The following is an 11,860-nucleotide window of genomic DNA, read 5'->3' as shown; positions in this document are numbered from 1 at the left end:
ACAGATAAGTTATTTTAAGAGTAATGCCACTTGGAAATGTAAATTATATTAGCCCTTTCCAAATAATTTTAATAGTTTGTTCTTATGTTGTATTATTTCACCACTGTCCCAGGTTATTGGGAAAATTTAGCGCCTACAAACATGATAAACCCTGCAAGATTCTGTAAGTTCAGTCCCAAGTCAGGAATTGTAATTCAATGGTTGTCGTTTGTTGTTGTATATATTTGTTTTTCGTTTATTGTTTTGTACATAAATCAGATCTTTAGTTTCTCATTCCAATTTTGTTTTACATTTTTCATTTCGGGGCCTTTTATACCTTACTTTGCTTATGGGTTTTGCTCATTTTTAAGGCTGTATGGTAACCTATAGTATTAACTTCTAAGTTATTTTGTTCAATTGGCAATCATGCCACATCTTTTTATATTTATATGGCATTGTAAGTGCTTTCACATGTACAATTCTTGCCAGATTTATATGAAATTAATATCAAAGGGTTCGTATTATACACAACTGGGTACTATACACGGATAAATACGGTAACAGCAAAATATATGTTGAATGATCATAATTAAAAGGTAAGTCACAGCTTTTGAATAACATAATCTAATAATAAAACCATTGTAGCCTTTTCATATTTGTCCATACATGTTTTATCCACCAATAAAAGTATAAAGACTGAATAAACTTTCATCAGGTTTTCAAGATAAAATGCAAAAACAATATGAAATTTGTAACTCAGCATTTGAGAGCAACAACTCCTTATATGAGTTGTCTGGCAATTTTTGGTTGAAATAGACAGGATGTTGACCTTGACATTCTGAACATTTTTGCCACAATAGACTTTATCTATAAAGGTTTTCCAAATAATAGACAGTACTTGCATTTAACCACTATTGTTAGCCTTGGTTCACAAGCCTGCAGATTCACTGAACTCATTTTTAAAACTATATACCTCAAGGATGATTTGGTTTAATTTGGCCAAAAAGGTTCAGAGGAAAATATTTTTGTAAAAGTTAACAGACAACAAGTGATGGCAAAAGCTCACAATGGTCCTTTATTACATTAAAATAAACTATGGTTCACATTATCATTTTAATTAAAAAAAGAAAATAACAACAACATAATATATTTCATGTATTGAAATGATCATGCATGGAATGAATGGAAACTATATAAATATTGTTGATAATGTATTAAACTTCAAGACAATCAAAACATTTATAGTGTTAGCATTCTACAGTTAAAATGTTATGAAATCGGATCAGTCAGTTTTGTAAAACATATGCATTCAATCAGTAAAAATATTGATACAAGTGATCACCTTGATGTATCTCGCTTGCCGTACTGATTATGATTGAATTTTATGTTAAGTCTTTTAAGAATAAGATCTTTCTAAAATTACATTTATAATAGGAAATTAACATTATCAATGATAAATGAAAATAAGGTCAAGGTCATAAGAACCCTGTCAGAAGGACATGTACACCTAACATTCATTCTCTACACCCAATAAAGTTGACCTATTACTTATAGTATATGAGAAAAGAACCTAATCTACAAAACTTACACTGACCTATGAACCATGAACATGAGGTCAGGTGAACCATGTCAGAAGGACATGTATACTGTACAATTTTTCTTTACATTGATAATAGTTGACCTACAAGTAATAGCTTTTCAAAAAAAGGCTTGCCGTCTCTTAGCTGATGAAAATGGAAAGTGTTCTCGCTTTGTAGATTAATTCATTCAGAATAGTCTTGCATATCAATCAACAAATTGTACCACTCATGTGAGGTCACACGTTATGAAGTAGTATATCATTTAACGTTGTGTGTGTTTACAAAACTCCAGAAGATTCGGCTATTTATAGATAAAAGTTACCTGTGTACCAATCTCATGAATATGCATGATTAATGACCAGGCAAAATCTAATTGCTAAAATAGAGAGGACAAATCCCATACTCTACGGGATTGAAAGACATTTACTAGGTTTGGATTGTCCTAACCAATCAACAAACTTTGATTATTCACGTCTCGTAATATCTTCCAATCAGGTAGTAAGAGGCATTCACGCACTGACTGTCCATCGTTCAATTCTTAATAACGTCTCCTCGGAGACGTTAATTACTAAAAGTCTCTGAGAAACAGAAAACTTAACTTTGAATTTGATCACTGAACCATGAAACCCTATTTGACAGATGTGTACCTTGCAATAAATATATTTACCATATAAAGTTGTCCTATTTAGCATAAAATTGGCAAAAAGTCATGATTAAAAAATGTTCATTATTTAAGTGGTAATTTGCCATATGCAAACCTCAAATCCTATGTCATCTGTCTACCAGATATTGATTATGCAGCTCTTAAACCTTCTTAATAATGAAGCTGTATACAAAGAATTAATAGAATGATAAGCACCCCTATGCAAAGAATACGCAGGCAAGGCAAAACATATACAGATATTTAGGGAACAACCATTTAACTTCCGGGGGGGGGGGGGGGGGGGGTTAAATGGTTGCTCCCTTAATAAGAATAATTTTTTAAGTCTTTTTGTTTCCATGTTATCTTTCCTGGTTATTTTGGACTAGAATATCTATCACATAAAAAAGGAATTACCAAATATATTACAGTACAAGAAATCTGCTGATGATTAAAGTTGAATCTTAAAAATTTACAACACAAATTTGAACAATAATTATTAAAATTGTTCAGAATTAACTTTAAATCCCTTAAAAGAAGATAAAAAGTACTGTGGATTCATTTATTTTCGTGGATACCAATTTTCATGTATTGAGGAAAACTTGCATTTTTGTGGATATTTGATTATGCGGTTTTGCCAAAGTCTGCATACAACCTTATAGAAAAGTTGTGATTCGTTGAGCACATAATGGTTCACCTATACCAACGAAATCCACGAAAATTAGTATCCAATGAATAATAATGAATCCACAGTAACTAAAACCAGATTACAACTAAAAAACAAAAAAAAATATATGAAAAATGGTCTAACATATCTATATTTCTTCTATAATCTTTGCAATTCTTCGTATGTTTATATTTTTTCCTTTTTACAGCAACCTTGATTTTCTACAGTAATTCAATTATAATAAAATGAAGAAATAATCACCTTGTAAGGGACTTGCCCTTTACACAACATTTTTATTTTGAAAAAAATAGGATAATCCTAGACATAAATAATTTCTTGTATGAATATAGTTATCAGTTATACTGATATAAATTTTGCCTGATTTCAATTTGACACAAATGTGAAGAAATTCATACAGCAATGAGGTGAGCTTAGCTGATTTAATACTTATCTGAAAGGACAAAAGACACAATTAGCCTTTGAGATAATTAAGTTATACATCAAGTTATTATCATATGACTTCACCAAATACATTCAGACAATGTGTGAAAATTCTGAATCTGCATAAATATATATGTGTGAATCTTAACATTCCATTTCTTATAAACCTAATTGTAACAAAGCTTGGAAAACTTGATTCGATAATATCTTCATAAGGTTAGCAGTACACACAGAGTAAAGAAATGGACAATGTGAAGAAATTCATACAGCAATGAGGTCGGCTGTACCCATAGAGTAATGAAATGGACAAATGTGAAGAAATTCATACAGCAATGAGGTCAGCTTAGCTGATTCAAAACTTATCTGAAAGGACAAAAGACACAAGTAGCCTTATTCGGCACTATAAATTACAAAAAGACAATTAAAACTAATGAGCTTATGCACACGTGTAAATATTTCATAAAAATATAAGCTTTTAGATATGAAGGAGAGAATTTTAATATTACTCAAAACAATTGCCATTTAACATAATCAAAGTCACATAGTTCTTAGAATTTCAAACTTTTTAAAGTAATTGCTAGATAATGATGTTAGTTCAAAGTTGCTCTGATTTCTTAGAGCCTGATTTAGCCATTGGTACAGGTTATCAAATTTCAGAGTACAGTTCAAGCAGAAAACATTCAAACAGCAGACCCAACATTGGGGTGTCAAGTTTCTGACTTAAAATCATAACTCATTGTAAAAGAATAAACCATAAATCATTTGTTTCCTATTCATTACTCTCAATGAATATTTACCCTTTTCACCAACTACTGCAATGAAACACTTCATTTATTGTCAACATATCTTGCTTTAGCTCAGATATTGGCATCTGGTGTTATTTTCTTTGGTTTCCCAGCCATAGAATCAGGGTAGCTAATTTATGCAAATAGGTTAGCCGGCACTATTATCTAATATGCATTTTACAGAAATATGGAAGATGAGACAAATCTTGTTAATATATGTGGGTCAACCAGGTTATTTGCATAAATTTACTCATACAATTTTATGCCAAGGGAACAAAATAACAAGTCAAGTGAAAAGTTGTTTGAAATGAAAAGTAAATGTTCATGGAGAAAAACAAAAACTATAAGGTTTATATGCTTGACTATGCACCTATTACAATATGAGATGGAAACTTGCTGCAACAAATTTGAGTGCACAAATTCCATGTATTCTAAATGGAATTTGGTCAGATGTTCAACTGCCCTAACCAGAAAAAAAAGCCCTTTGGACATAAAGAGTAATCAGAGACAAATTAAGTCTACATGTAATAGGGAAAGTGTTCTCTTAAGCATTAACTTCTCAAAAGTTATGTGTGATGTTTATCTTTGTATTGAATGTTTTGTTGACCTATGAATGTAAAAGGTTGATTTGAATGCTTACACAAAAAATGCACACCATTTGTAATTTTACTAATTCAAAGATTACATAACATAATTTGTGACAAAATCACAAAAACAATTCATGTTTATATGTTTTTTTATCAGTTGAAAAACGCTAATAATGTTCAAATTTGTTATTAAAAACTCTACTTCTTCGGTCAAAGCTATTTGTATCAGATCTAATATTTGAAGACCATCTTATTCAATGATTATAATGATGAACAGTCTCCTTTGGTATTATCATTGCTACATGTATGTGTGATATTTTCCAAGTCTTTATCTGTTCTATTTAGCTTTCACTTTCCAGGCTGAACAATTTATGATATATCATGGGTTCTTTGTTGAAAAAGTTCAATAACGTTATCACTAAATAACAATCTTGTAGCACATTTTCATAGTTTCTTTAAGATTTACAGAAACGATTGTATGCAGGGTCAGGCTGCACTTAAAATAATTATTTAGTGGGCAGTTATATTTTCTTAAAGAATATTTAAAAAATCATATAAACATTTTTAAAATCTATATTGTTCCTGTTTCTTGTTTTAAAAGCCCTTCTCCCTGAATGCATCTTTAAATGATGGAACAGCCTTATAAGACTGCAACATTGAGATTTGTTAAAAATTATGCAACAAAAGTTCATACAACAAATTTTCATGGCAACAAGACACATGATGATTCATTCTTTTTACATTCACTGACACAGCTCAAGTCAAGTTCAATCAACACATTCCTTATTTAGTGATAACTTGATAAATTTTAGAAGCTTGATGGCTGATGTTTTCATTTTTATGTCGACTCAACAAATAAACTTTAGATTTGAGTTGTCCTGAACTAACACCATACAAAGCAGTGTACATTGTCTCTGGACTTGGTGCTTTGTCGTCTGCTGGCAATGATGCAGAAGTTAGTTTTTGTTCTTTGGCCGTTGTCAAAATGTTGGCGAGAAGAGTTGTCCATCGTAACATTAACTCTTCTTCAGTTCCTTGCTTAAGCAGTTCGATCAAACAAACTGGAGCCTGAAATAAGCAGATTCATCTTAACGTTTGATATGTATCATGTTACCAGATGTTAAAGGCAAAAATGGTTATATAGCAATATGATGAAAGTGAAAGTGAAAGTGAAAATAAAAAATAACAGTTTGTATAATGTTAATTGATTGTCCTTCTAAGGGGGGAAAATGTGAACAAAATATTGAGTTCATGCAACATACTGAAAAAGGAAGTCTGACAGATCCAAAAAGTATTCATAAAACACATCAATATCAAGGTGCTGACCAAATATGAAGTCATTCTCTTCAGTAGCATCAGAGAAAAGTGTGATGAAAATAAATTTTTGACAAATGAGTCAACCAAAGAATGGACTGACAAGATGATTCTGCTGTACACTATTATAATGGGGTATAATAAAGTTTTAAATAGAAAATATTTGTCTTTTTTTTTTTATGTTCTATGGCTGGATGTAATTATATAATTTTTTCAATGGACAATACTTTACTATTTATTCTGATTCATTTCAATTTGCTTTGTACTGCAGAGGTACTGCTTCAAATTTCATCCGTAATGTGGTAAAGGTGAATAACCGTTGGAAAATGTTCAAATTGTTAAAAAAAAGAAGTCTAAGTATCAAGTCCTTCTACATGTAATATTCAATGTTTTAATTTTATAATAGAATCAAACATTGTTTAAAAATGTCTTCAAGACCTTGCATTTCTATAGAGACTTGCTCAGATGGACTAACATGGTTTAGTCTAGGAGAACATGATTTATTTATTAGTTGGCTTTGAACTAGCTTTCAGCAACTGCAAGTACTCTTATATAGGTGCTTTGTGTATTTTGTTTTTATGTTAGTTGTTTTTTCCTTGTACCGATTGTTTGAGTTAAGCAAATCGCAACTAATTTTTACAGTTTGTTCTTGTGCTGTTACACCACTGTCCCAGGTTAGGGGATCAATATGAGGGTTGAGCGCTCACGAACATGTTAAACCAGTTACATTCTTTATGTGCCTGTCCCAAGTCAGGAGCTTTTAGTTCAGTGGTTGTCGTTGGTTCATTATAATCATTTGTTTTTCATAAAATGTTTTGTTATAAATTAGGCTTTAGATTTCTCAATTGAATTGTTTCACATTTTTCATGACAGGGCCTTTTATAGCTAACTATATAGTATGGGTTTTTCTCATTATTGAAGGCCATGCAGTGGCCTATAATTGCTTATATCCACTTCATTTGAACTCTGGTGAATAGTTGTTTCATTGGCAATCATACCACATCTTCTCATTTTTATATGAAACAGACAATTAATCCTACATCTGTCACTGACAGGTATAAAATTAAGTTCAAGTTTGTATGGGATGGTGTATAAACAAACTGGTTTTTCTTTTTGTTGAATGTCCTACAATGATCTATAGTTGCCTACATCCATGTCATTTGAATGCTTGTTGGGTAGTTCATCTCATTGGTAATCATACTAAATCTATATAATTATGCTTATTTTTATATATATTAGATGGATTTTACTAAACATTGTAATCTCCTATTTTGCAGTTTACATATATATAGGACTAATTCTGGATTACAAGACAGATTTACCTTAGCAGCTAACATATGTGGGACTAGTTCTGGATTACAAGACAGATTTACCTTTGCAGCTAACATATGTGGGACTAGTTCTGGATTACAAGACAGATTTACTTTTGCAGCTAACATATGTGGGACTAGTTCTGGATTACAAGACAGATTTACCTTTTCATCTAACTTTTAAATTAGTTCTGGATTACAAGACAGATTAACATTTGCAGCTAACATATATTATGTGGGACTTATTCAGATTACAACACAGATTTACCTTTGCAGCTAACATATGTGGGACTAGTTCTGGATTACAAGACAGATTTACCTTTGCAGCTAACATATGTGGGACTAGTTCTGGATTACAAGACAGATTTACCTTTGCAGCTAACATATGTGGGACTAGTTCTGGATTACAAGACAGATTTACCTTTGCAGCTAACATATGTGGGACTAGTTCTTGATTACAAGACAGATTTACCTTTTCATCTAACTTTTAAATTAGTTCTGGATTACAAGACAGATTAACATTTGCAGCTAACATATATTATGTGGGACTTATTCAGATTACAACACAGATTTACCTTTGCAGCTAACATATGTGGGACTAGTTCTGGATTACAAGACAGATTTACTAAAACTTTTGCTGCTTGGAGTTTAATGCTGGCAGCTCCAGTGTCCACTAAATCATACAATCTCTGTACGACTCTTGTGTAATGACCATGATGTTGACTGGTGATGGATAGGTTGGTTAAAGCTTTAAGAGATGATAGACATACACTCTCTCCAGTCTCATCCTCCAATGTTAAATCTATAAGGGTGGATACACAGTCCTAAAATCATTAAATACAGATTAGTCATAACCTTTTGTAAATAAGAGATGATAGACATACACTCTCTCCAGTCTCATCCTCCAATGTTAAATCTACAAGGGTGGATACACAGTCCTAAAATCATTAAATACAGATTAGTCATAACCTTTTGTAAATAAGAGATGATAGACATACACTCTCTCCAGTCTCATCCTCCAATGTTAAATCTACAAGGGTGGATACACAGTCCTAAAATCATTAAATACAGATTAGTCATAACCTTTTGTAAATAAGAGATGATAGACATACACTCTCTCCAGTCTCATCCTCCAATGTTAAATCTATAAGGGTGGATACACAATCCTAAAATCATTAAATACAGATTAGTCATAACCTTTTGTAAATAAGAGATGAAAGACATACACTCTCTCCAGTCTCATCCTCCAATGTTAAATCTATAAGGGTGGATACACAGTCCTAAAATCATTAAATACAGATTAGTCCTAACCTTTTGTAAATAAGAGATGATAGACATACACTCTCTCCAGTCTCATCCTCCAATGTTAAATCTACAAGGGTGGATACACAGTCCTAAAATCATTAAATACAGATTAGTCATAACCTTTTGTAAATAAGAGATGATAGACATACACTCTCTCCAGTCTCATCCTCCAATGTTAAATCTACAAGGGTGGATACACAGTCCTAAAATCATTAAATACAGATTAGTCATAACCTTTTGTAAATAAGAGATGATAGACATACACTCTCTCCGGTCTAATCCTCCAATGTTAAATCTACAAGGGTGGATACACAGTCCTAAAATCATTAAATACAGATTAGTCATAACCTTTTGTAAGTAAGAGATGATAGACATACACTCTCTCCGGTCTAATCCTCCAATGTTAAATCTACAAGGGTAGATACACAGTCCTAAAATCATTAAATTGGTAAATTTAGTCATATCAATGTTTAAGCATAACAAATTGTATTGCATTCAGTGCACATGTCATTGTTTTCTCTATTGAACTAATCTAATGGAGTTAGAACAACTATATTTTCAAATCATGAGATAAAAATTCTCATCTATTAAATACCTCTATCACTGTATCACATTCTATGGTATTTTTTCAAAGTATTCCAAAGCATTTTTTTTTTATAAAGAATAAAATGATTGAAAAAATAAATGGATGAAAATATCAGATTTGCTATGTTCAGCAGTCAGCAAGAAAAAAAATTGATGAACACAGTCTACCAGTAGTAAACACCACATCTGAAGGACCTTCATGTAAATAAAAAAATAAGAAGACGTGGTATGATAAACAAGGTCAAAGGCAATTGTTTAACTCACTGTGACAATTATGTCCTGTAGATTCATATTTAATCATGGCATACATATTTTCATTGATTTTAAATGTACTAGTAAATCATAAAGGACAAGGTTCACTTTAGGCCGAGCATGGCCTTGAATTTCAACTTTATCATCAAATTTCAAAATGGCCATAATTTGGTTCTTAATTGGATCTATTTCAAAAGCCTAACTACTAGGTCAAACAAATCTCTTCATTAGAGTACATTCTAGGCTTCAAAGTCAGCGCATTTTGGGTACATTGTCAAAAACATAATATCTTGAGGAAACCCTTGGCCGCATCATAGGATCCAAAACGTTCTGCAGCCAAAAGTTGTTAATAATGTCCCTAGACACAAAAACTTTCTGGATCAGGGGTGGCGGCCAAAGTAAATTTTGTTAAAAAATGCTAAGAACTATTGAAAATTTGACCCAAACTGACGCTACAACACAAATAAGGTATACTTGAGGGATAATTTCTTCATCATTTTTCAAAGAAGTTATTTTGTATTGATAGTTATATCACAACTGTTTCTATATGAATTTTGTAGTATTTTGGCCTGATTAAGAAAAAATAAAAATCTTAGGGCCAATTTTAACCCTTCGTGAACTTATTACTTAAAGTGTTTAACAAAATACTTTCTACAGATTTGTATGAAAAGCCATGAAATTAAGAATGAATCTATGAGAACACTGTTTTTCTTCAATCCAAAAAAAATAATACCCATGAAAATATATGAATCCCCAGTATGATGAATATGCAGTACTTATACCTCTAATTTCTTATGATTTTCTTCGTTGGACGACAAGTTTGTTATTGCATTGGCTACTGATGTCACCAATTTAGGGTTGGCTGACCTTGACATTCTTTGTTGATAGAGCAAATTACTCAGTCTGGACAAGCATCCATGTTCACGGAACAAATTCTAAAAAAAATTAAAATGTTGGAAAAATATAAATTATTAATTCACAAGAGTGCATTTAATGAGTTCAGGCCTTGTGATAGCACCATGTTAACCATCATGACCAATTAACTATAAGTATTTTTTACTCCCTTTTAATAATTACAGAAAGGTCAGAAAGTCAATTTGGTCAATTCAATCGATGCACTTCAACACTGTAATTGCTATCTAAACTTTTTTCAAATCAAGGAATTAAGCAGCAATTTGCACAGTAAGGTCCTTTTTCCAAAATGAAAGCGGTCTCACTGGTAATCAAGTCACCACTCCTGGTTTATTATATGTATCCTCTTCATGAGGATTATTGTAGCATGTATCATGTTTGTAATGGCCAGTAATTTCATTGCAGCTCCTTTACATTCTATTAAATCAACAGTTATGCCATTAGTGCCTTAAGACAATGGCATAGAAATGACAAAATTCTTTCTTCAGGTTAAATACGGAAAAAAAAACTCGAGTTAAATAGTGTAAAGGTAACAAAAAGATTATTTCTTTTGAACAATGTCCAATAATTATAATACTGCAGAGTTAATTATTAAAAATCGTAAGAATTATTGTAAATTCAGAATTAAGTGCGATGATTTTATCAATTTGTGAAGGGCTAGGTTTTGCAGTTTAGATTTTGAAAGCATCATTTGTATGAAACATTTCATGAAATGGGAATAATTAATCTTGTTCAACAATGAGAATAATTAATCTTGTTCAACAATGAGAATAATTAATCTTGTTCAACAATGAGAATAATTAATCTTGTTCAACAATCACAATAATTAATCTTGTTCAACAATCACAATAATTAATCTTGTTCAACAATCACAATAATTAATCTTGTTCAACAATCACAATAATTAATCTTGTTCAACAATCACAATAATAAGTGTACACAATCATTTCTGAATTTACAGTAATCTAAAAATTGTGAAAAAAGGACATTCTTCACTGCTAACTCACAGTCTGTAAAAACCATTTAAGATAATGAAAATTAAGAAAGTATTGTGTGCATTTAATATTGCAATTTCTATATTTCAAAGACCAAAATGTGAGAATAATCATTTCAATTACAGGAAAAGCTGTGCAGAAATGTATGTGTCAGATTTAAAAATGTGATTTCTAATTATTGTGATACTCATTCAGTCACATTATTCGCACTAATAAAAACTTCCCAAAAATTTCTGAAATTAAAGTTGACAGTGAGGTTCTGAAACCCAAAATTGTGTAAAAGTTTCATTATGATTAGTTAAATATGACTTGAGTTATGGTCAGTGTAAATGTATAAAAAATATCAATGATAATGCACTCTTTGATGACAAAAATAAAAATTTTCAACAAATAAAAATGTATAGACCTAATGAGATTTGTTAAATATGTCATTCAAACTAAACTATAATGCACTCCCTAAACCTATTAAGGCTTGCATGGTTTTCTAAAAACAAATTTAAAATTTCAC

General features: G+C 31.2%; 1 protein-coding gene across 2 annotated transcripts in view; it reads right to left on the bottom strand.

Annotated features, from left to right (window-relative positions):
* Nucleotides 1–1,031: 1,031 nt before the first annotated feature.
* LOC127726921 (armadillo repeat-containing X-linked protein 4-like) overlaps nucleotides 1,032–11,860 on the bottom strand; it is a 40,193-nt gene continuing 29,364 nt past the window's right edge. Inside the window, exons 3-6 of one of the 2 annotated variants that reach the window (XM_052234308.1) lie at nucleotides 10,228–10,380; nucleotides 8,758–8,811; nucleotides 7,879–8,127; nucleotides 1,032–5,747 (exon numbers count right to left, since the gene is read on the bottom strand). In XM_052234308.1, coding sequence (XP_052090268.1) covers nucleotides 5,463–5,747; nucleotides 7,879–8,127; nucleotides 8,758–8,811; nucleotides 10,228–10,380 — 741 coding nt within the window. In that variant the 3' untranslated portion in view covers nucleotides 1,032–5,462. The remainder of the gene's footprint in view (nucleotides 5,748–7,878; nucleotides 8,128–8,757; nucleotides 8,812–10,227; nucleotides 10,381–11,860) is intronic. The other variant, XM_052234307.1, reaches the window with a different exon arrangement.

This window comes from Mytilus californianus, unplaced genomic scaffold, assembly GCF_021869535.1.
Source record: "Mytilus californianus isolate M0D057914Y unplaced genomic scaffold, xbMytCali1.0.p SCAF_19, whole genome shotgun sequence".
Taxonomy (NCBI): Eukaryota; Metazoa; Mollusca; class Bivalvia; order Mytilida; family Mytilidae; genus Mytilus; species Mytilus californianus.
Note: the sequence above shows the minus strand (reverse complement) of the source record. Positions and strands in the feature narration are given on the sequence as shown.